The following is a 25,824-nucleotide window of genomic DNA, read 5'->3' as shown; positions in this document are numbered from 1 at the left end:
CACTGGGGCTCTGGGGTCAGCACTGAGGGCAGGGCACAGGCCCCTGTGGCCCTGACACATTCCTGCAGCACATGGCTGTGCAGGGGACCTCCAGCATAGGCAGGCCTGGCTCAGCCTGGAGGGGAGGGATCCCCAGCCGTCGTGACATTTCTCACGGGTCGCCAAAGCCCTGCCCCCCCCCCAGCCAGGCATCACCTGCCTGGGGGTCCTGCCCCCAGCAGCAGGGGGCCTGGCCGACCTGAGCTCTCCAAGCCTGCAGGCAGGGCAGTGGGGGGGGGGGGAGGCTCAGACCCTGCACCCTGGGCAGAAGCAGCTCCCTTCAGCCCCCCAGGAGCAGATTCCTGGGCTCCTTCTGGCCCTTCCCCATGGTCTGGAGTTCCCCACCCCCTATTGGGCTTTCCTGGCAGGAGAATCCCCAGCCCAGACCCGGGGTTCCTGGGGGGCGCAGAGCGCAGCGGGAATGGTCCCCTCCAAAAGGTCCCCTTCTCTCCACTCCCACTGAAGGACCCGTGCCCATCCCCGCCTAGCTGGGGGCGCCAGTCTGGGTGCTGTGACCCTGCGAGGAACAGCCCCGGGCCCCCTCCCGCTCCCCAATCTGCATTGCCGCGGGAGCGCGCCCCGCCGGGGGAGCGCGCGGCGCACAGGAGCAGGGAGGCGGCAGCAAAGATGGAGTCGCGGCGGCTGCAGCTGGTGGGAGCGAGCGGGCGCGTCTAGGGCTCCCCGCCCGCAGCCCCCCCCATGGCCTGGCCCCTCGCAGGCCACCCCCCGGGCTCAGCCTCCGCACAGGAGCCCCTCCCGGGGCATCTCCCCTCCGCCTAGCTGCGGCTGCGCTGCCCGCCCCGCGCACTCCGGCCCCTGCGCCCCGCGCACCCCGGCCGCCCCGCGCCCCCAGCCCCTGCGCCCCCAGCCCCGCGCCCCGCGGCCGCCCCGCACCCCCAGGCCCTGCGCCCCACGCACCCCGGCCGCCCCTTGCCCCCAGCCCCTGCGCCCCGCGCACCCCGGCCGCCCCTTGCCCCCAGCCCCTGCGCCCCGCGCACCCCGGCCGCCCCTTGCCCCCAGCCCCTGCGCCCCGCGCACCCCGGCCGCCCCTTGCCCCCAGCCCCTGCGCCCCGCGCACCCCGGCCGCCCCGCGCCCCCAGCCCCTGCGCCCCGCGCACCCCGGCCGCCCCTTGCCCCCAGCCCGGCACGATGCTGCCCTCGCAGGAGGCCTCCAAGCTCTACCATGACAACTACATGCGGAACTCGCGGGCCATCGGGGTGCTCTGGGCCATCTTCACCATCTGCTTCGCCATCATCAACGTGGTGGTTTTCATCCAGCCCTACTGGATCGGGGACAGCGTCAACACGCCCAAGCCGGGCTACTTCGGCCTCTTCCACTACTGCGTGGGCAACGGGCTGGCCAGCCGCGAGCTCGCCTGCCGCGGCTCCTTCGCCGACTTCAGCACCATCCCCTCGGGCGCCTTCAAGGCGGCCTCCTTCTTCGTGCTGCTCTCCATGGTGCTGATCCTGGGCTGCATCACCTGCTTCGCGCTCTTCTTCTTCTGCAACACCGCCACGGTCTACAAGATCTGCGCCTGGATGCAGCTGCTGGCGGGTAGGCGGCCGCGGCTCGCCCCGTCGGGTCACGGCGGGCGCTCGGGGCTGGCGCCGGCCTCGGCCCGGGGCTCTCGGGGACTCGCTCTGTGGCGTCGGGCGACCCAGGCTGCAGCCCCGGGACGGAGGAGCAGCAGCTCCCAGGGCAGAGGGCGAGAGACGTGCGGGAGGGTCCTGAGCAGGCCCAGGTGGCCCTGGGGCAGGGGGCTTGTGCCGGCGGGGCAGGGTGCAGCGCCCTGGGGTTCAGTCCGGCTTGCTGCCGGGGGTCCCTCAGAGCAAGGGCTGGTTTCAGGGTTACAGGGTGCCCTGGGCACACCCAGATCCAGCTCCCATTGCAGCCAGGGCAGGTGGGTCAGTCCAGTCTGTCCCAGGACTGCGCCCTGGAGCACTGCGCTGACTACTTTGAGAGTCACACGCACCTGCCCAGGTTGCCCAGAGCCTGAGTCCTGGCCGAGTGGCCGAGCTCAGCCACAGGGATTGGAGTTGCCTTCCCCAGGGCTGGGCGCCCTGCAGCTGCCTGGAGTGCTACCGGGTGGGGGAGCTGGCCTCACGGCCTACAGCTCCAGACAGGAGCCTGCCTGGCTCCCAAAAGCCGGAGCAGGGAAATCCCATCCCCCTACTCGGACCTCGGCATTCCTGCACCCTGGGCACTCCCAGCTGGGGTGGCAGAGAGCCAGGCCAGCGGGGCCCGGAGGCCGGTTGCACAGGGGGTCCAGTGCACAGTAGGAGGTTCTGGTTCCTGACATGGCCCCTCAGCCCCCAAGGTGCGAAGGACCTAGTGTGGGGTGGGGGGGCAGCTGCTCCCTCCCCCATCCCAGGCCCACCCTCCCTGCTGCCAGACACCACGCCTTGCCCCCAGCCCCTGTGCACAGTGAGCCCCTTCTTGCAATCCCTGTCCCCTACCCAAGGCAAGGATACAGAATCAAGTGCCAGCCAGAGGTGACCCTGCAGGGGCCAGGCCCTGCCAAGACAGACCTACCCCACCCTGACCTTGCAGGGGTCCAGGCACTGGTGAGATAACCCATGCCAACCCACACCCTTCAGGGGTCAGGCCCTGCTGAGACAGTCTACCCACACCCACAGGGACCCAGGCCCTGGTGAGACAGCCCACTCCGACCCTGCATGGTCCAGGCACTGGTGAGACAGCCCAGCCCCATCCAGCAGGGGCCTGGGCAGATAGCTTCCCTCCTCTCAACCCAGCAGAGGCTGAATAAAAGCTGACACAAAAAACAGAATTTGAACCACTGTTTTCTGGCCTGGCTATATCCCCATTCCATGGGGCCAGGCCCTCCAGCTGCATGAGGGCCCTGTGGACTCAGCCTCTGCTCTCTCCTCTCCAGGAGAAGCAACAGCAGCATGGACTGGCAATGGTAGAGCGGAGAGACATAGGGGGCTGCCCAGGGGTCAGTGGGAAAACATGCCTGGGGTGGCAAGACCTGGGGACAGAGAGAACTGTGGTGGTGCAGCTGCAGAGGCTGAGGGGCTGTGGGACCTGGGTGGAGGTCCCCGGGATGAAGCCCCTCGCCCCGCCTGTGGCCCGGATCCCTGTGCAGACCTAGGAGGGGACGGGCTGGGTGGTCATTGGGGTTCTCCATATATTGGCTGTGAAGCCCTGTTGGGGGGTGACTGTGTCTCTTTGGGACAGGATCCAGGCCCTGCTCCTGTAATGGCCAAGGATTTGAATTCAAATCCAGGGAACCAATTGGCTGGGAAGGAAATGGTCAGTGAAAATGCAAATGACCTGGCTGGCAGGGTGGAGGGGCTGCTGGGCTCAGGATACCTGCCTACCTGTAACCAGGCCCCTGGGGCTGAGTGGGAGGGAGAGATGCTCCCCGTCCCCCTGCACACTGGAGAGGGGGCTCACGCTGGCTCTGATGCTGTGACCAGAGCAGAGAGCTCGCTGCCTGCCCCCACTGGGACAGCAAGGGCAGCGCTGAGCACGGGGGGAGCTGAGACCCCAGCTGAGTGGGGGGACACCCAGGCAGGGCAGGTTGGCTGCCAACCAGGTTTGCCTGGTCCAGACGTGCTGCTGGGAAGTGATTACACAGCAGGGAGGGAGCTACCAGGGACAGGGCTCAGGGGGGCTGTGACCCCAGGCCCAGCCAGCGAGAGGGAGCAGGTCCCACTCCCTGCCCCAGACCGAGCTGCAGAAGGATCCCTCCTTGGAGAAACTGAGGGAACTTGCTGGCCACAGCGCTGCAAACCCCCTTGGGGAAGGCTGCAGGGACAGAGTCCTGTGGGAGAAGGGATTCCTGTACCAGGAATGGGCACCCCAAGGGGAAGTAGAACTGGGGGGAATCGGGAGGCAGCTGGTGGCACCGCAGGAATCCACCAGGTTCTTCCCGTTCGAGCTGCTGGATGCAAGGAGAGTGAGGAAATCCCTGGACCTAAAAAGGGAGGATTGGGAGGAGAAGGGGGGATAACCCCTGGTGGATCTCTTCCCTGAGGTGGGAGCCAATCCCCCCATCAAGTGTTTCCCATTCAGAGTCACTGGGAAAGCAACCCAGAACCTGGAGAGAGAGGTCAAGGACCTGCTGGCTTTAGATGTGATCCAGCCATTCAACATCCCATGGGCCTCACCCATAGGGCTGGTCCCCCAGGAAGATGGGATGATCTGGTTTAGTGGGGACCTTGGGAAGCTTAAAGCCATCACAGTGTCCGATGCCGACCCCATGCCTAGGCCTGGGGAGATTCTAGACAAGCAGAGGGCAGTGGAGAACTTGGCCCTGGTGTACACTGATAACATGTGCATCTTTAGCCAGACCTGGAACAGGTGTCCCAGGTGAAGAGGGTGCTGGGCTGCCTCAGGGAGGTGGGACTGACGGTAAAAGCTAGAAAGTGTAAGGTGGGGACGGCAGAGGTGTTGTATATGGGCAACAAGGTGGGAAGCAGCTGGCCAAGGCCAAGATGGGAGCTCTTAACCAAGAGAGCCCAAATCACAGAGCAGGGTGCTGGGAGAAGACCTCGTCCCAGTTTGAACTCCAGGGGTATTGGGGTGGCAAAAGAGTACGGGCTGCGTAAACCTTCCCACATGCGGCCTGAGAGTGCCATCAAGGACACCTGACCTAAGGGAGGGTGTGAGACTGGACTGTCCTGGTGTAACTCACACCAAGGAATAGGAGAGATGCTGGAGCATGCCTGGGAATGTTGGTGGGTTCGAACTTCCCCAGGTCACTGGCTAAAGTGACCTCGCTCAGTTCAGTCTGGAAGGCGGGAGAGATGTGACGAACTGGGAATGTTCTTAATGTTTTCTCTGAATACTGTGTTGGTGCCTCAGTGTCCCCTGTGCAGTTCTTAATATCTAGGTGGTGGAATAAGGGGGTGTGATTGCTGCAGAGGAAGGGGCCAGTGCACCTAAATGCCTGGCAATCTGTCTCCTAGCAACTGATGGCCTGGGCCCCTCCTCTGCAAAGGTGCCAGCTGAAGGTGTTGGAGACAAAGAGATCAGGTGACCTCCTGGCCCGGGAAAGGGGCAGAGGAGAGAGGAGGGGTTGGAGGGGGTTGTTGGGCTGGAGCTGGCTGGGGATGAGGAGTGAAGTGCAGATGTGGGGGTCTGGCTCACTGCCCCCCAGAATGGACCCAGCCGAGGGGTCCGGTTCGCTGTATCTACAAGCTCTGTTTTAGACCCTGTTCCTGTCATCGAATAAACCTCTGTGTTACTGGCTGGCTGAGAGTCACGTCTGACTGCAAAGTGGGGGTGCAGGACCCTGTGGCTTCCCCAGGACCCCGCTGGGGCGGGCTCACTGTGGGAAGCGCACGGAGGGGCAGAGGATGCTGAATGCGCCAAGGAGAGACCCAGGAGGTGAAGACGTGTGAGCTTCTTGCCCTGAACAAGTCTGCTCCAAGGGAGAGGAGGCTCCCCAAAGTCCTGCCTGGCTTGGTGGGGAGCAGTTCCAGAGCATCGCCCGGGGACTGTGACAATGGGCTAGCCAGCTCATTGCACTGACTGCCGCATGGCTGAGTACCTGCCCTGTGGGCAGGGGGCAGCTCATGGCCCTCATAGCCAGTACTCAGCCTCTGGAGACCAGAGTGCTTGAAGTGAAGGAGCTGAGGGAGGTAGACAGGTACACAGGCAAGACCTTCCAGGACACAGCAGAGTGGTCCCACTGCAGTCTGTGCCGTTGAGGAGGAGGAGAGTCTCAGAGAAGGAGAACATCAAGCTGGAGTGGAGAAAAATTATCCCGTAGTTTGGACTCTCCTTACAGATGATGTCATAGTAGCTTTCCGGGGAGGGGATCCCTGTTATTAGGAAGAGACAGGTAATAGCAATGCGGGATTTGATTATTAGAAATCTAGATAGTTGGGTTTGTGATGACCAGGAGAAGCACATGATAAATTGTCTGCTGGGCGTGAAGGTTGTGGACCTCTGGAGACATCTGGACAGACTTATGTGCAGTCAGTGTTGTGATACATGACATAAGGATAGGTAGGAGAGAAATCCTGGAGGCAAAGTTTTGGCTGCTAGGTAAAAGATTCAAGTCTAGGACCTCCATGGTAGCATTCTCTGAAATGCTTCCAGGTCCATGTGCAGGGCCAGTTAGACAGGCAGAACTGCAGGGTCTCAATGCATGAATGAAACAATGGTGTTTGGAGAAGGGGTTTAATTTTATTAGGAACTGAGGAACCTTTTGGGAATGGAGGAGCCTAGACAAGAAGGATGGTCTCCACCTAAACCAAAACAGAACCAAACTGCTGGCATGCAAAATTAAGGTAGTCATAGAGGAGTAAGGGCTGAGGGAAAGCCAACAGGTGCAAAGGAGCACATGGTTTGGATCCCCTTAGGGAAGAGGATATTCTAGGAAAGAGATGAGGATAGACGTGCTAGATGTGCAGGTAGGAGCTGAAGAAAAAGTCAAATGAGAAAGAGTCCAATTCAGTTATATCACATGAAGGCAGACAACTGAATATTGACCAATTTTATAAGTACTTCTATACAAATGCAAGAAGTTTAAATAATAAGATGGGTGAATTTGAGTGCCTGGTGTTAAATGAGGATATTGATATAACAGGCATCACAGAAACTTGGTGGAACAATGATAATCAATGGGGCACTGTAACACCAGCATACCAAATACATAGGAATGACAGAGTAGGTTGCACTGGTGGGGGAGTGGCACCATATGTGAGAGTCAAATATAGTAAAAATGTTAAATGAATCAAACTGCACCATAGAATCTCTATGGATAGAAATCCCATGCTTAAAGAGTAGAGCAGAAAGAATATACTGCCAGCCACCTGATCAGGATGGTGCTGGTGATTGTGAAACGGTCAGGGAGATTAGAGAGGCTTCAAAAACAGAAAGTCCAATAATAGTGAGAGATTTCAGCTATCTCCATTTTGATTGGGTGCATGTCAACTCAGGACAGGATGCAGAGATAAAATTTCTAGACACCATTAATGATGGCTTCTTGGAGCAGCTAGTCCTGGAACCCACAAGGGGAGAAGCAATTCTTGATTTAGTCCTGAGTGGTGCACAGGACCCGGTTCAAGAGGTGAATGTAGCTGAACTGCTCAGTCCTAGCGACCATAATGTTATTAAATTTAACATCCTTTTAGGGGGAAAAATACTAAAGAAGCTCACCACAGTAGCATTTAACTTCAAAAAGTGAAATAATGAGGAGAGTAGTTAAATGGAAATTAGAAGGAACAGTCACAAGAGTGAAATGCCTGCAAGCTGCATGGAAGCTTTAAAAAACATCATAATAAAGGCTCAAACTAAATGTACCAAATAAATAACCAACCAGTAAGAGGACCAAAAAAATAATAAAAAACAATTAAAAAAATCACCATGGCTAAAAAAGTAAAAGAGGCAGTTAGAGACAAAAAGACATCTTTTAAAAATTGGAAGTGAAACCCTACTAAGGAAAGTAGAACGGAGCATAAACTCTGGCAAGTTAACTGCAAAAGTATAATTAGGCAGGTCAAAAAAGAATTTGAAGACCAACTAGCAGAAGACTCAAAAGCTAACAGCAAAAAAATGTTTTTAAGTACATCAGAAGCAGGAAGCCTGCTGGTCAGTGGGCCCATGGATGACTGAGGTGCACAAGGAGTATTCAAGGAAGACAAGGCCATTGCACAGAAGCTAAATTAATTCTTTGCATTGGTTTTCACTGCAGAGAATGAGAGGGAGTTTCCCACACCTGAGCCATTCGTTTTAGGTGACAAAGCTGAGGAACTGTCCCTGGCTGAGGTGTCATTAGAGGAAGTTTTGGAACAAACTGATAAATTAAACAGTAATAAGTCACCAGGACCAGATGGTATTCACTCATGAATTCTGAAGGAACTCATATGAAATCAAGGAAATACATCACTTAAATCAGCCTCTGTACCAGATGACTGGTGGATAGTTAATGTGACAATGATTTTTAAAAAAGGTTCCAGAGGTGATCCTGACAGTTACAGGCCAGTAAGCCTAACTTCAGTACCAGGCAAACTGGTTGAAACTATAGTAAAGAACAGAATTATAGGCACATAGATGAACACGATTTGTTGGAGAAGAGTCAACTCATCTTTTGTAAAGGGAAATCATGCCTCACCAATCTACTAGAATTCTTGGAGGTGTCAACAAACGTGTGGATGAGGATGATTTAGTGCATATAGTGTACTTGGACTTTCAGAAAGCCTTTGACAAAGTCCCTCACCAAAAGTTCTTAAGCAAAGTAAGGAGTCATGGGAGAAGGGTCCTCTCATGGATCGGTAACTGGTTAAAAGATAGGAAAGAATCCAGCGGAGGGCAACAAAAATGACTAGGGGGCTGGAGCACATGACTTATGAGGAGAGGCTGAGGGAACTGGGCCTATTTAGTCTGCAGAAGAGAAGAATGAGGGGGGATTTGATAGCTGCTTTCAACTACCTGAAAGGGGGTTCCAAAGAGGATGGAGCTTGGCTGTTCTCAGTGGTACCTGATGACAGAACAAGGAGCAATGATCTCAAGTTGCAGTGGGGGAGGTTAAGCTGGATATTAGGAAAAACTTTTTCACTAGGAGGGTAGTGAAGCACTGGAATGGGTTACCTAGGGAGGTGGTGGACTCTCCTTCCTTAGAAGTTTTTAAGGTCAGGCTTGACAAAGCCCTGACTGGGATGATTTAATTGGGGTTGGTCCTGCTCTGAGCAGGGGGTTGGACTAGATACCTCCAGAGGTCCCTTCCAACCCTGATATTCTATGATTCTATGAAACAAAGGGCAGGAATAAATGGTCAGTTTTCAGAATGGAGAGAGGTAAATAGTGGTGTCCCGCAGGTGTCTGTTCTGGGACCAGTCCTATTCAACATATTCATAAATGATCTGGAAAAAGGGGTATACAGGGAGATGGCAAAATGTGCAGATGACACTAAATTGCTCAAGACAGTCAAGTCCAAAGCTAACTGTGAAGAGTTACAAAGGGATTTCATAACCAGGTGACTGGGCATCAAAATGGCAGATGAAATTCAATGTGGATAAATGCAAAGTAATGGACATTGGAAAACATAATCCCAACTATCCATATAAAATGATGGGGTCTAAATTATCTGTTACCATTCGAGAGAGAGATCTTGGAGTTATCGTGGATAGTTCTCTGAAATCATCCACTCAATGTGCAGCAGCAGTCAAAATAACTAACAGAATGTTAGGAACCATGAGGAAAGGGATAATAATAAGATGGAAAATGCCACTATATAAATTCCTGGTATGCCCATACCTTGAATCGGAGTGCAGTTCTGGTTGCACCATCTCAAAAAAGATATATTAGAATTAGAAAAACGACAGAGAAAGGCAACAAAGCGACTTCAAGCTCGGAAAAGAGACGACTAAGGGAGGGATATGAGAGAGGTCTATAAGATCATAACTGGCTGGAGAAAGTGAATAGTGAAGTGTTATTTACTCCTCCTCATAATGCAAGAACTAGGTGTCACCCAATGAAATTAAAAGGCAGCAGGTTTAAAACAAACAAAAGGAAGTATTTCTTCACACAACGCACAGTCAACCTGTGGAACTCCTTGCCAGGGGATGTTGTGAAGGCTAAAAATATAACTGGCTTTTCAAAAAAGAACTGGATACGTTTTTGGAGGATGGGTCCATCAATGGCTATCAGCCAAGATGATCAGGCTCTGGGTGTCCCTAGGCCTGACTGTCAGAAGCTGGATCATTCAGATACATTGCCCTATACTGTTCACTCCCTCTGAAGCATTTGGCAATGGACACTATGGTATGGCCATTCTTACCTTCTTCTAGTACCAATGACAGGGTTTCACAGAAGTTTATTCTGATCTCTTTGAAGATGCATTTCTAAGTGGGAAGCTGCATAACAAGGGATTCCAGCTTGATACATTAATCCTGGGAAACACATGGGTGCAATCTGTGAGTGACTTGTCATTTGCTTCGGACACAGCAGAGAAAACCTGGGTCACAAAATGGTTGGGGGAAGGGGGGCATATTGAGGGAGAGAATAGTCTGAATGCAGGAGACAGCGCATCTTTTAGCAAAAGAGTTAAACCTCCAGTGTCTGATTACTGGACAACAATCAGGGAAGGGTTTAATTAAGGCATCACATAAGGCCCAGCTCAAAACCACTGCCCCCTAGGAGGAAACTGGATCTAATTAAGAGGAAAGACTTTACTTCATCACAAATAGAAACCCAGCCATCTGCCCTGCTCACAATCTCAGTAACACAGAACTGGAGATTTTGCTAAATCCTTCTCTGTTATAAAACCAGCTACAATAGTCGTCTGAATGACAGTGTCCTGTATTGCCCCACAACACCACATCTGGCAAGGGAGGCCACCGTTCCTTCCCAGCTGAGTGGATTGAAAGATCTGTGGGACAGAACTGATACTTATTTGAAAAGAAATAGGTTGCATGTTTTACTCCTCTTCCCCACCCTTCATGTGTTGCTTGTCACCTTAAATTGTGAGCTCCCTGGGGAGGGACTTATCTGTTTGGAATGTAACTGGCCCATTGTGAGCACTACCATCATCTGGATGCATAACTACCAGTGACAGAGGAGGTTCCTAGAGGGGTAGAATGGAGGCCAGACAATTCCAGTTAGGCTGCAGGTAGTTTGGCCTCAACTGCATCTGGTGTGGAGGGAGCCCCCACGCCATTTGACTGGCAGAAGGGCAGAGGAGGAAGGTGCTTATATGAAGCAGATGGAGAAGGGAACTAAGACAGCTGGATTGATATTTTCAATGTCTTACCTCCAGCGTCTACATACTGCCCACCTCCCCTGTGACCCGAGGACACTTAGAAAGGCTCAGAAGATGCTCTGGCACATTGGTGACACGCAAGGATCATGGAACAGGAATTTCTTGTACCTGGAAGCCATAGCAGCATTATGGGAACAATAGGCCATCGTCGGGCCTTGAACATTCCCATCTTCCTCCCAGAAACAGAACTGGAAAATTTAAAATTTTATTCTTTTGTTAAGGAAATTTGTAGTTTGAAATAACAAAATTGTGTCCTGGTTTTTGATACTAATGTTTAAGAGCATATGATACTTCAAACCAGCCTCATGGGCTTAGCCCCCAGACTTCCCATTGGAATCTAGCTCCATCAGGACTATGTGGCAATCCCCAAAGGGCATGACAAGTTGACAGTACTGCATAATCTCCTACTGTCTGTTGGGTTCATCGAGCTAATCCATAGAGCCACTTTTGTAAAGTGAAGTAGCAGAATGTCCCTAGCCAGTCTTCCAGGCACATGTGGGCAATAAAACATCAGCAGCGTCACTCGATAGCCCCGCTTTCAAAAGGGCCTCAAGCAGGCCTCTGATTTTGTGCTCATAATCAGTTGTGGGCACAAGGCGGCAGATGCAGCCAGCTTGGCTGACATCTACGTTCTACTGCTTGTCCCCATGATTCAGTGTGGACAAAAAAAATTAGATCCCACATCTGAAAGTGTGTCCCCATTAGTCCTCCTTCCTAGCAGTCTAACTTCTGTCTGCTGTAGTCTGCAGGCCCTAGATGACACCAGACGGGAAGTCTGAGAAATACGCTCAGTCTGGTTTGCACAGGGTCATTTCATTGGCCATTTGATTCATTTGTCTCCTTACCTGTTGCACGTTAGAGTTGATTATCTTAGTCTCGTCATGTCTGAGTGTTCGAGAAGCTGTGCTGGGAGGCACATATCCAGCTGGGCAGCTAAGGGGTTACACCCCTTGGCTGGGCCAATCAAAGCAGAGCAAGCACGACTGCCTTAGCTGCCAAGCTAGAGTGGGCAACTGCTCACACAACAGCCCTGTGACTGCTCCATGCTGTTCCTTTGACCCTGCTGACAAGGGAATGAGCAGCCTACTGCATCCCAGGGGTAACCCCTGCCCTGCGAAAACCATGGGGGCCTTTTGTTCCCCCAAGAGCAGGACCAAACTGAGTACCAAAGGTTCGCCCTCCGCAACAAGACCATAACCCACTTTCCCAGGCTGCACTGACATCTCTCAGACAGGCCCTCCCCTCCAGAAAGCGAATGGGTATCATCTATTGTCAAACACTGAGACACGGCCACTGAGTAGTATCAGCCACTAGCCAAACTACACCAAGGCAACATCATTGCATTGCCAGAATGAAAACCTCCATGGGGTACGGGTGCTGGGGGGTCAGCTTCCTCCGTACCTGTGAAAAGGAATCTTTTGGAAGGATTCACCCCCACAGCAGTTCTTTATTACAGCTGTGAAAGCCACTGCTTAAATGACTGGTATTTCTGCACCCAAGGGACCAGATCCATGTCCCAGAGCCTCAGAGGTAGAGTATGTGTAACCCTTCTGCCCCCTGAGTTGGCAGCAACAAGGGCCGGGTTCAATAACACAATGCATAACCGGCTCAAGCCCCCACCCAGTGACCTGGGACACTTACATACCATCCTCCCCCCCCCCAGGCGCCTTTAGGAGGCAATACTTCCCCTCTCGCAAGCACGGAGTCTGAGTGTAGCAAAATCCTTTTAATAAAGGAGGGAAACAATGCAGCATCACATTGGAGAAACACCATAAACAAGATTATAACACAAACCATGTGCAAAAACCCACCTCCAAGTATGTTTGGCAATGTCCTTTCCCCCTTAGGGTCTTAAGTCCAATCACCCCAAAGTCCAACAACCTGAAAATCTCTGGTCAGTGCCACCCCAGAGTTCAAAAGTTTATCTGCAGAGTTTTACCCCCCCAGCCTGGGTGGAAATGGGGGGGGCCCACACAGGGTGTTAAGGGGCATCTTATGTGGGCCAGGGCCAACTGCTCCACCTCTCTGTGCAGTTCTGCTGCAGCCTTCACCACGACCAGCTCCACTACACCAGCTGTGCCGCTCCTCCAGCCGACCCGTGAGCCATGCCAGCCATCCCCACAAACTGCTCCACTCCGCTCACTGGTCCATGGGCTGCTCCAACATGCTGCAAACTGCTCCGCTCTGCCAGGCGCTTAGCAATAGATCTTCATGCTCCCCCACTAGTTAACACAGCACTCAGTGATTTCAGCTCATAGTAGGGGAGCCCCGGTGCTGATGCACCATTGGCCCAATGTAAATTCAGCTCAGCCGCCTCTAGATGGACTCCTAATGGAATCAAAATTAGCTCTACTCTTTAACAGTGGAGAGAGGAGGATGTGCAGTGGGTGTTCCAGGCCCTCAAAAGGGGCCCATACCATCAAGTACACACACCAATCCCCAACCTCTCTCAATTCACTGGGTTTTGGAACCGATGTCCCTTGTCTAGCAAGTATTACTTAATTGAGGTTGAGACATCTCTGTCATAAAGCAGTCTCATAGTTCCTCATTCACATAATCAGGGTGACAGCACTTTATTCCTCCTGCCCCAATAACAAAGAAATTGGGGATCCCAGAGCTGTCAAAATAACCATCCCACGCTGCCGTGGGCTATGCTAGGTGGGGTGGGTGTGCCAATGCAAATACCTGAAATTCCTTTCCACACTCCCTGAAATACTTTCCACACTCCCCATAATTCACCACCAGATGTCAGGGTAGAGCTCATCCTGACTCTGCTTACATGTGCATTCATGCTGGAATGCACATGATAAGCCAGTGCCTTTTAAGGAACAGGAATGGAACAGTCACTTACCTCTCCGTGGCATGGAGACGCAGTTGCAGCCTCAGTTTCCTCCTTGATGAGAGCCTTCCTGGGTGGGTGTGGCGAGATGATTTGGGGTCCAGTCTTTTGGTCAAACCCAGGGAAAGGTACCTCCTTTTGGGGGAAAGGAGAGTCCAAACAAAGCCCCAGGAACCCCACCTTGCTTCCGGGGCTGGCTCGTTCCTGCTGCAGGGCTCCAGAGTCCTTCAGCCCTCTTCAAGGACAGGATTTTTTTACCACTGCCTCCAGGTGGCAACAAAGAGGAGCAAGAGCACCCCTGCCCCATCCCATGGGCTCTCATCTCCGCAAATTATTGCTTCATTACAAGTTTATGCCAAGGTACATAGGGGAGGTCAGGTGCCCTCTGTACCGCTGCATCCCAAAGGAGTCAGGTTAACTCATCTTGCGTATCGAGGCAGGTCAAACTGATAAGATGAGAGTGGGAGTAAGAATCTTTGTGCAGAGCTCACTGTGGTGCTACACACACTAGAAGGTTGGCACTCTCTAGATGGCAGGGGAAAAGAAGAGCTGCCAACAGTGTTACTGCCATTCAATGTTCCTGTATCTACATTTGTGAAGAACAGACAGGGGACTGGTCACTTGCACACAGGTGCTGGCACAAAACACTAATGCTAGCTACAGTCAGACATGCTAGCTCAGTAGACAATCCTCCGGCAGCCCCCTCCTGTGCATTTCTGCTGTTGCTTTCATCAGAAGATACCGAAATAGCATGTGCCCTTTCCCAGGGGCTCTGGCTGGAGTGCTGGCAGAGCAGAGGAGGGTAGAGGGTGTTATTCCCTGGATTGGTGATGTTTATGTCAGGAGGTAGAAGCTATTGTTGAAGATTTTGAGTTTAAAAGGCAGTATTTATTTATAGCCTGGCCCAACACAAAGCTCACAAATTATCTACAACACCCAGAAGGGATGCCCTCTGCACAGGAACACAGCCCAGTGCCATCTCTACATGCATCACCATGTGCCAAGGAGCAATGGGAGCTCTGCCAGTCAGCATGGTAGAGAGGGGACTTGGTCCTCAGGTCTGGACTAGGCTGGGAGACTGAACAGCTGCCTAAACAGACACACCAGACATCTGCCTTTTTGTAGTTCACATGCAAAGTGTCATCTCCACAGACAGTCCCTGCTAAAAACAAATGCTTCCAGTGGCACAAAACACTTCGTCCTTCCGATTCCAAGGGCACATGTTAACCAAGAAATCCTGAGTGCTCCCTGGCTCACTATAGAGGCAACGCACTGACCCACTGGTACATAGCAGCCCATGCGGGTGCTCGGGGACTCAGCCACCGTTTGCTGTCACGCACTGGAGAGCGTTAACCTCGAGATCGCAGAACAACTGTTAGTCTTTGGTATCGCAGGGGATCCCATGCCCTGGGGCAGCCCTGTCACTCACTCAAAGACGGCAACAAACCTCCCTAGGGGTGCCTCTTAATTACACTGGGAAGCCATGTGCATTTCAAGGGCTGCACACGGGAGCCTTTCTTGTAAACATTGCTCCGTTAAGTGGGCAGCAGAGCAGACTGGGCAGCCTCTCATGGTCAGGCCAAGAGGGGCAAGGAGGGATGGAGCAATCATCTGGTTCAGGAGGCCCCCCTGCATTCTGGGGCTGGGATCCTGAGAGCTTTCTGACTGTGAGTCGAGTACATGCTTTAACGATCCCACATTCAACCACACCACTGAAGCAGGGGAGAAGGGGCTCAAGGCTGGGCAGGGAGGGGGACAAGAGCCGGGGGGCATTTCCTGAACAGCATGCACTGAGAGCACTCTGCAACAAGAGTGTCCACAGAAAACACACAGCTTGAAAACAGCCATCATTTACACCTAACCCAACTGTTCCACACTCAGCCCAGGCCCCAGTCCTCCCCAGGAGCTCTGTACCAGAGCTGCTCGGAAGGGTTTCATTACAGTTCTTTGACAAAAAAAGTAATGTTCATTAATTTGATCAATTAGCCCCCTCTTCTCGAAAGGGAGCGTTATGATAATGCTGAAATGTCCCATTTCAACACTCTCAGCAGGTAACATTTTCGAATGAGCTTTCAAAATGAAATCCATTGTTAATTCGATTGGAGAAACATTTTTTAAAAGGTCAAAATTGGAACAAAATGTTATTTCATCTAAATGTTTTGATTGACCCATTTTAAAATGGAAAAAATTCAGTTACGGGATTTCCTGTGAAATCGAAAATCTGGTTCCCCCAGACCCCAACTTTATTCTTTATATTCCAGACCTCAGCTCCGTGAGGCTGTCACCAACTCAGCAAGAAGCAGAGCAAATTACTTGCTTGAAGAGACATCTCTCCCCAACTTAAATCCAGCTGCAGGAATTCTCATCCTAAATCCCCAGATATTCCCTTTAGGATGGACTCAGCAGGGAGATTCAGCTGCAAAGGGGAGTTTCAGAACATTAAGGGGGTATGACAGTGGAGATTGCGTGTGAAACCTTCACTTTAGCCTTGGCCACTGTCTGAACCTGGTAACACCAACACCAGGTGGAACGGGGCAGAGGATCTGCCAGGCTGGATTAGACCCAAGCTAGTCTAGTCTCTTGTCTGACTGGGCAAGTACCAGCTGCTTCAGAAAATGCAATAACTCCTGCAGTGGGATACATTGCCCCCAGGGAAAGCATCTTCCCAGTCCAGTATATGGGGCTTGGCTGATGCCCTGTGGCAGGTGGGTTGATATCCCTTCCACAGCTCTTTTTAATATTTGTCTTTTATTCTGGGTAGTCTCATTAGTAGTGCCCTATCATATTCACAGCCATGAAAAACATGTCTCAGACTGTGAAATCTTGTTTCCTTCCATGAAATCTGGTTTTTTGTGTGCATTTACCCTATACTGTACAGATTTCATAGGGGAGACCAGCGTTTCTCAAATTAAGGGTCCTGACCCAAACGGGAGTTGCAGCTGGAGAGCAGCGGCTGTTAGCCGGGCACCCAGCTCTGAAGGCAGCGCCCCGCCAGAAGCAGCACAGAAGTAAGGGAGGCAAAACCATACTATACCACCTTTACTTCTGCGCTGCTGCTGGTGGCAGCTCTGCCTTCAGAGCTGGACTCCCGGTTAGCAGCTGCTGCTCTCCAGCTCTGAAAGCAGCACCCAGCCAGTGCAACGCAAAAGTAAGGGTAGCAATACCGCACCCCCGCTACAATAACCTTGTGACCCCCCCAACTCTTTTTGGGGTCAGGATCCCTACAATTACAACACTGTGAAATTTTAGATTTAAATAGCTGAAATCATGAATTTAACGATTTTAAAAATCCTATGGCCTTGAAATTGACCCAAATGGACCATGAATTTGGTAGGGCCCTGCTCATTAGCCATATAGACATGTAATTCATTTGGGGAGCCTGCTCAGTTCCTGGTCTCAATGACTTCCTGTGGCAGTGAGTTCCAGAGGCTAATTGCACATTGTGTGAAAAATTGTTTCCTGTCTCAGTTTTAAACGTGCTCCCTCTCAATGTCCTGAAACGTCCCCGGTTCTTCGGCCAGGACAGAGGGAGAACAGCAGTTTTTCAGCCCCTTCATTGTCCAGGCCCCTTCATCAGCTCCCCTCTTGGCTCTTCTCTAATGGAGACAGGCCCAAGCTTCTCAGTCTCTCTGCCCGGGGGCTTTCCAGCCCCAGAGGATTCTCTCTGCTTCTGCCTGAGCCCCTTGATTCCTGCTACGTCCTGGCTGAGACGGGGGGATGAGCACTGAGCACAGCATCCCAGAGGAGGATTTTTCATCCTTGTGCAGCTCAACTTTTTATTTGCCTGTCCCTGCTGCCCATGGATCACCGAATGTCGTCTGCCCTCAGGCTGTCCATTCCCCTCGCTGGGTTAATCCCTTCAGGGCTCCCTTAGTCTTCACTATCTTAACTAATTTAGATCATTTTGTGACTGACAATTCTGGCATCATCCAGACTAAGAAAGGGGTCAGTCACCACCTGCCCTGAACCCTTGGGTGCCTTAATGCTGGGTTGCCATGGCTCCGAGCCCTGACACCAGTAGCCAGCCTACGAGCATAAAAGTCTCACCTTGGCTTCCACCAGCCTCGTTACTCCTTGCAAGGTGACACCAACACCCGTTCCAGTCCAGATTATCCTCAAGTACGTCTACCTCAGTTCTGAACTATCAGATGTTGGGACTGGGTCGTCACCTTCTCAAAAGGTATCAGTTCACTTTGGGATAGACCGTCCACACCGTTTGGAAAACAGAGACCTGCTGTGGGTACAAATAAACAACGTTCATGTAATAGAAAAATCATTGATTCAGAGATGAACTCATAAGGAAAAGCAAACACCCACTGGTTACACAGAAAAATAAACTGAGACAACCTCAGGCTTCATACTTCTATATTAGCTAAATTTCCTTTTCTGAGTTACCTAGCAACTCTAAATGGTTTTGCAGTTCTGTCCTAGAGGGGTATCTACTGTTTCACAGAAAGCTGGCCTTCCCTTTCTGATGTCCTTCAGTGTTTTCCCATTAACTCTAATGGTCCACCACTTTCTTTTCCTGGCTGGACAATGTGTGGGTACGTGAAGTTAGTTTTGTGTAAACACCAGGCTTGGGAGGAGCCCTTCCATGTTGTGAGGAATACTTGAAGTCATAGCACTGGTCATGAGCATACTATTCCATATAAATACATAATTCATAGCCACCCTCTGTGTGTGTGTATATATCTGTATCTATATGTGTCTATCTATATATCAATGACCATCAAGTTCAGAACATTACAAGCTTTCATAAAAGACCTTACTTAACATATCTGTATACACAATAACATTGTGTACAACCACTTGATTCAATTGCTTACTCTTTGGGGTTCAGAGTCCTGGTCCTCTCCTGTGGTTGTCTGGACTCTGATTGTCACAGTGTCATCTGCAACAGTTGCCACTTCCCTGGTCGCGCTCATTTCTAAATCACTAAAAAATACCGTAAACAGCAGTCCTAGTACAGAGCCTTTTGCTAGGATGGAAATGGACCATTTACGCCTGCTGCATTTTCCGTCTCTTTGGCAGTTTCTGATCCATGACAGAACTTTGCCTCTCACTCCATTGCTGCTTAATTTCCATAGCATCCTCTCCGGAGGGACCTCGCCAACGTGAATCAGTGATACTGAGCAATTCTCCTTTATCTGTTATTTATATTTCCTGTTACCAAAGTGGAGTAAGCCTAAGGCCTCACCTGCAATCTGTGCCCAGGTGTCCTGGGCACTGCACAGCCACACAGTGAGCGACAGGCCTTGCCTCAGAGATCATCACTGATGTATTCAAAGAATTCTGGTAGAATAGTAAGATACCATTTTCCTTTGCAGAATCCTGTCTGGTTAGACCCTATTGTACCATAATCTTTTAGGTTTATTATTCTATTTAATTATCATTTCAGTCAATTTACCAGTTACAGACCTATGACCCATTGATCTGTAATTCCCTGATCATTTTTAGTACCATTTTTAAACAGAGATGCAACATTTGCTACCCTCCAATCTAACAATATATTTTAATCTGTTTCAGTTGATGCATTCTTATGTTCCTTCAGAGTGCCTGTATGTGGCACATGTGCCTGGGGGGAACATGTTTCTTTTTAATTTATCATTTGTTCTTGTATCATTTTGCTAGAGAACAGTCTTACCAGTGTCCCATCCTTGTTACCCAGAAAGACTAGTTATCTCCCCAGCACCTTTTGTGGGGAAAGACCAATGCTAAAAATCATTCTCAGCAGAGTTCTTATCTGTAATTGCTCCCTCTACCCTGGTGACTCAGCCAACACACCACTTAAAGAACGTAGAGACATTTGCGTTGGTTTCATATCTTTGCCTATTTGCTCTCAGAATCCATCTGGGTCCCAGGAGCAGCAGCCTCCCTGGCTGCTGGCATCTCCAGGAGCAGCATGGTCCTTCAGAAAGCAGAGGCCAGCTGAGAGGGCTTATGCACATGCTGAGGCCAGGGCGTAGTCTGTGAATTATTCCATAAAAACGGAAGAACCCTAGTGGGGAATCCCGGACACCTGCAGCTTGCATCAGGGGACGTTGGGAAAGCTGCAGAGTTTGTGCTTCTAATGATGCTGTGGACAATGTCAGGAAATCAGTTCCTTTCCATCTCTAGGAGATGGGATTTTATGTACAATTCCTGTAGGGGAAAGCAATCTTCTTAGAGAACAGAGGGGCAGGGCTGTAATTACTTCCCAGAGGGACTATACATCTGTCCATTGTACCCTACACTGACATCACATGTGTTCTCAGGTAGCTCCACAGTCTGAGCCATGAGGACCAAGACTGGAAACAGATATCAACTCAAATATGAAATTGCAAAACTACTAACTGTCGTATGTAATCATTCGCTGAAATCACCCTCTGTATTATTCTCTGACTGCAGCATAGCTAATGTGACACTAATGTTTTTCTTAAAAGGCTCCAGGGCTGACACTGGCAATTACAGGCCAGTAAGACTAACTTCAGTACCAGGCAAACTGGTTGAAACTACAGAATTATCAGGCAAATAGATGAACATGGTTTGTTGGGGAAGAGTCAACACAGCTTTTGTAAAGGGAAACCATGCCTCACCAATCTATTAGAATTCTTTGACGGGAGTCAGCGAGCATGTTGACAGGGATGATCCAGTGGATATAGTGCACTTGGACTTTCAGAAAGCCTTTGACAGAGTCCCTCACCAAAGGCTCTGAAGCAAAGTAAGGAGTCATGGGATAAGAGGGAAGGTCCTTTAACGGATCAATAACTGTTAAAAGATAGGAAACAAAAGGTAGGAATAAATGATCCGTTTCAGAAGGGAGATAAGTAAATAGTAGTGTCCCTCAAGGATTTGTACTGGGACCAGTGCTGTTCAACATATTCATAAATGATCTGGAAAAAGGGGCAAATAGTGAGGTGGCAAAGTTTGCAGACGACACTAAATTACTCAAGATTGAAGTCAGCTTTGGACTTAACTAAGAGCTACAAAGGGATCTCACAAAACTGGGTGACTGGGCAACAAAATGGCAGATGACATTTAGTGTTGATAAATGCAAAGTAATGCACATTAGACGACATAATCTGAATTTATCCATATAAAATTATGGGGTCTAAGTTAGCTGTTACCGTGCAAGAGAGAGATTTTGGAGTCATCATGGATGGTTCTCTAAATACACCTGTTCAATGTATAGCAGCGGTCTAAAAAGCTAACAATGTTAGGAGCTATTAGGAAAGGGATAAATATTTTCTGTCTTATTATCATAATGCCACTAAATAAATCCATGATACACCCACACCTTGAATACTGCGTGCAGTTCTGGCTGTCCCATCTCAAAAAAAGATATATTAGAATTGGGAAAAGTACAGAGAAGGGCAACAAAAATGATTAGGGGTATGGAACAGCTTCTGTAAGAGGAGAGATTAAAAGAACTGGGACTGTTCAGTTTAGAAAAGAGATGTTAAGGGGGGGGATATGACAAAATCAGGAATGGGCTGGAGAAAATAAACAGGGAAATGTCATTTAGCCATAACACACAACTGGGGTCACCCAATGAAATTATTAGGTGGCAGGTTAAAAACAAACAAAAGGAAGCATTTCTTTAGACAATACACAATCTACCTGGGGAGCTCATTGCCAGAGGATGTTGTGAAGGCCAAAAGTATAATTAGGTTCAAAAACAATTAGATAAGTTTATGGAGGATAGGTCTATCAATGGCTATTAGACCAAGATGGTCAGGGATCCAATCCCATGTCTCTGGGTGTCTCTAAACCTCTGACTGGCAAGAGCTGGGACTGGAGATCAGGGGATGGATTGTTCAATAAATTGCCCTGTTCTGTTCATTCCCTCAGAAATATCTGGTACTAGCCACTGTCAGAGACAGAATACTGAAGCCATTGGTCTGACCTAGTATGGCCATTCTTATGCAGTGTACAGGATCTCACATGAAGACTTGGCATGATGCCTGGCCCTTTTTACAATCTTTTTTTTTTTTTAAATGTGTGTGTATCTGCCTTCCTGAAAGTGTTTACAGCCCTTATTGATAGTTGTTCTCCATTCAGATCTGTCTGTGACTGTGTCATCGAAGTTACCAGTATTTATGCTGCAAGAGGAGAGATTCTGTTAAGGGGATCTTTAAAGTGTTTTCGTTGACCAAGCCTCCTGTGCTCTCTGAGTTTCAGCTCATCATAGAAAACATTTTTCAGGAATCTATTATTGCCTGTTCTTGTAACACGATCTGTCTATCAAAGCTCAGCTTAAACGAACAGATGATCATTGCTTAAATGGTGGTTAGTTTTGCTCTTTCAAGGATGTTAATGTTTTAGACTCTGTTTTGCTAGTGGACCTTTACAACAGATCAGAGATAGCACATGTGAAATTCTTTCAAGTTGCTTAATGTGTCTGCAGTAAACTGTCCATGTTTCACACCCATAGAAAAGGGTCTGATCACGGCTGCATTGCATATCTTCTGTTTTGTTGACTGTTTGGTGTGTGGCTCAAGTATCCTATGGTGAAATCTTCTGAAGGCCTGACTTGTCTTTCATATTCTATGATATTTCTTGACTCAGGAAACTGTCACTTGAGAGGTATCAAGCTCTTTACATGCTCTTTGGTTCTGTACCATCAGCAGTGAGTTTGGCGCAGTGGTAATGGTTGATGGAGCTGGTTGGAAGAGGACTTCAATTTTTGATGGTGAGTTCAAACTGTTTAGTTGCATCTGAGAACCTGTCAAGGATAAGCTGTAGGTCACCTTCACTATAACTAAGTAGACCACAATCATCTAAAAAAGGATTTCACACATGAATTCCTCAATAACTTTGTCTTTGCTGTAAGCTTTTGGAGACCAAAGAGATTTCCATCAATCCTGTAACTTATGTAGGTTCCCCTTTTTAAGGTTGCCTGTTGCATAATTCAGACTGACTGCAAAGAAGAGACCAGACAGTGTATGTGCCAGCACACAGCCTTATTTCACCCCATTAGATATAGGAAATGGTTTATAAAAGGCCGCCATCTGAGAGTATTGAGCAGTCATGGCTTTGTGGAGTTGATGTATGATGCTAACTGATTTGATGGGATAGCCAAACTTTTCTAGATTTTCCAGAGGCCATTTCTGTGTAGTGTCAAATGCATTTTTTAGATAAATAAGAAATCATACAGTTCCATGCGTTGTTCAATACATTTTTCCTGAATCTGTCGCACAAGAAAAATCATGCCCGTGGTGCTCTGATCTGACCTAAATCCACTCTAGGTCTCTTGTAGAAACCTCTCTGATACTGTTTTGACAAGCCAGTTGACTGAAATATGGGCAAGGCTTTAACCATCTTTAGCTAGCAGGGAGATACTGTGACAGTTCTCAGGGCACCTGGGACTGAGAGTCCCCTGGTTACCCCAGCCTTCAGCGAGAGTGAGTCTCATCTGTGCCCGGCTGGGTGTCAGCTCCCTGACACCACCAGCCATTCCAGCTCTCTCTTCTGGGCTAGGCCTGTCCTGCCTTCTCCTAGCAGGTTAACAGGAGCAGAGGATCCTTTGCAAAGGGCTGTCTGTCACACATGCCCAGAAGTTCCTAAAGTCAGATATGTTTCCTTTATTCGTGTTTGGTGCAACTATTATTACATCTCTAAAGTCCTGAGGAATTTCCTACGCTTCCCAGATATCCTTAATGATTTCATGTAGATAGTGGACAGTTTGGGTGCCTGCAAGTGTAAAGATTTCAGCTGATATTGTGTTTGTGCCAGGTGATTTACTTGACTTCATTTGTGTGAAAGCTTTCGGCACTTCCTCAGTGGTAGGTGGCTGGGCAATTTCTTTATCTACAGGTGCTGGGACAGTTCCTCTAGCATCTGTGTGTTGACAGGAGATGGATGGTTGAATAGCCCAGCAAAGTGCTGCATCCATCTTTCAGAGATTCCTCTCTTTGACCTTGGTTAAGGGACAAGTGGCATACACCATCTTAGAGTTGCACAAATTACATTCCATAGAGGGCCTGAAGTTCAGTAACATTTACTTGCTGTAGAATTAACAGACATGTTATTAAAATGGCTAAACTCCCTTGGGACTCATTTTAACCTGATTCCAACAAGACTGCAGATCATTGGCCAGTTCAGCACTGTATGCTCCAGGGGGAGGATGCATCGTATGGCATCTTCTCTGCATGAGTTTCAGCCAGCACCACTTGCTCAAACTCTGGAAGCATTTGGGGACCTGCGAATTGGACCCATGTCCTTTTTGAGTGGAGGAGCCTGGCAGGGGGACAGCGAGTCCATTATTGGAGGAGAACATCAATGTCTCTCCTAAAAGGGCCAGGCATCAGCCTCACTGAAAGTAGCTCTTCAAAGCGCTGCTCCAGAAAACATTTCCAGACAGAGCCTTACCGGTCACCGCCCACCCCTAATCTCTCTTCTTAAGGGAGAAATAGGGTGGGGACCGAGATCTCCATAAGCAGGTTTTGGGCCTGGAACAACTTGTCCCATTGGTCTGCGATTTCCTGCTGGCAATGAAGATCACATGTCCTGGCTGATTCCTAGATGTTCTCAGCTGATTGGAACCATCAGTCATGAGCTCTTGCTGACATGCATGCAGGCCCTGTCATGGGTATAGAGCTCTTACTGACATGCATGCAGGCCCTGTCAGGGGTATAGAGCTCTTACTGACATGCATGCAGGCCCTGTCAGGGGTATAGAGATGTTCTCAAGGGCTCACATGCTGGTGCCATAGGGTCCTGTTGCATCTCTCCTCCTGTACAGCATGTACATGAGCCCCCGGGGAAGACACTGAGCTGGTATGGGCTGTGGTGCTGGAAGCATGCAGAAGGCACTCAGCCCTCCGGCTCCATGGCTTCAGACAAAGATTGTGCAGTTGATCTACCTGGCTGAAGGGATGCTGGTGGGCTGGAAGCAATATCTGCACCCACCTTTCATTACTGAGGGTCTCAGCGTAGGAGGTTGTTGGGGCCTTAGCTACATCTGGATTTCAAACAGTACCAGTGGCCAAGGGGGTGCTTTCATCTACGGCTGACAAGAGACGTGACCTGCCCTGTCTTTGTGTAACTAGGCCTAGATGGTGCCTTGTGCTGTATTTGGGACTACCCCGTAGAGCACTCAGAAGCTTCAGTTGCTGCAGGGGGCAGCTGTCTGTGTACTTAGCATGGTTTCTCAAATGAAGCATCTTACACTAGGGCTGCAGAGGCCTCATTGGCTTCCTGTTCACACTGCTGTGTAGACCTAATAAAGCCCTGTATGGTTTGGGTTCTGGATTCCTTAGAGACTGCTAGGTGTGGGTGTCTTTTAGCCCAGAGACTGAGTCAGCTGCCAGTCCCCAGAGGCATTAGCGTGGAGGTGGGGTGAAGATCTTTTGACAGTGGAACATACTCCACACTCTCGGTCAACCAAAGCCCAAATCTGTTGCCTGTAGGGCATGTTGACAGGCCTCTTTCTCCATTTATCCATGGCTTTTGGAGAGCGGCTGGAGTAAGGGGGAGGGAGAGTAAGAGATTTAATGTTCCTATTGGGTCATGTTGATTTTATTCTGTACTTTTGTGTTGAGTTGTGCATGCACCCAGAGCTCTGGGGAGAAATAAAATAAAATGTCCAATGTGTGCCTATGTTTTAGAAAACAAAACTAGGTCATGAAAAGCAGAGTCTCCTCTTCTCAGGCTCTAGGAAGGGAGACTAATGTCTATGCTGGCCTAGAAATGCAATCTTCAGGCCCTGTACAAACTGTGTGTGGAGTTTTCAGTGGAAAAATAAATCAGATCTAAATCCTGCCAGACAACTCCCAGTCCTGTGCAGGTGCTCCTCTGCTTTGGAATAAGCCTGATATTCCGCAAACATGCAGGTTACTCAGACATTCCAAATTAGCTAAATGCATCTTCTACCAAGGGGATTGTAGTCCTGTCAGTAAGAGCCTCCTCACTGTAATTTGCTAAAATCCTGCTCCATTGTTTTAGCCTGAGTCATAACATTAAATTCCCTTCAATTAATTAATTTTGTTAGGATAAGAAAAGCCCTTGAGATGTGCATATGTGACAAGATGGTACCAAAGTATGTGAAACTAGACGGCCATAAAGCGTCTCCAAAAAGAAATGCAGCCAAGAGATTCCAGCTAAACAGAGCCAAAGATGTCAGGGCTGCCAAAGGAGAAGTCAGGAGCAAGCACAAGACACTCCTCACATAGAAATGGACTTTTTAAAAATGGAGTGAATTTGAGATCGATTCCTGAAGTCTGGAAAGGGA

The 25,824-nt window shown here is 49.8% G+C and overlaps 1 protein-coding gene across 2 annotated transcripts in view; it reads left to right on the top strand.

The window, feature by feature from the left end:
- The first annotated feature begins 1,169 nt into the window (after positions 1–1,169).
- LHFPL4 (LHFPL tetraspan subfamily member 4) overlaps positions 1,170–25,824 on the top strand; it is a 78,218-nt gene continuing 53,563 nt past the window's right edge. For both annotated transcript variants that reach the window (XM_050959833.1, XM_050959832.1), the window contains exon 1: positions 1,170–1,594. In XM_050959833.1, coding sequence (XP_050815790.1) covers positions 1,189–1,594 — 406 coding nt within the window. In that variant the 5' untranslated portion in view covers positions 1,170–1,188. The remainder of the gene's footprint in view (positions 1,595–25,824) is intronic.

Source organism: Gopherus flavomarginatus, chromosome 6 (assembly GCF_025201925.1).
Source record: "Gopherus flavomarginatus isolate rGopFla2 chromosome 6, rGopFla2.mat.asm, whole genome shotgun sequence".
Lineage (NCBI taxonomy): Eukaryota > Metazoa > Chordata > Testudines > Testudinidae > Gopherus > Gopherus flavomarginatus.
Note: the sequence above shows the minus strand (reverse complement) of the source record. Positions and strands in the feature narration are given on the sequence as shown.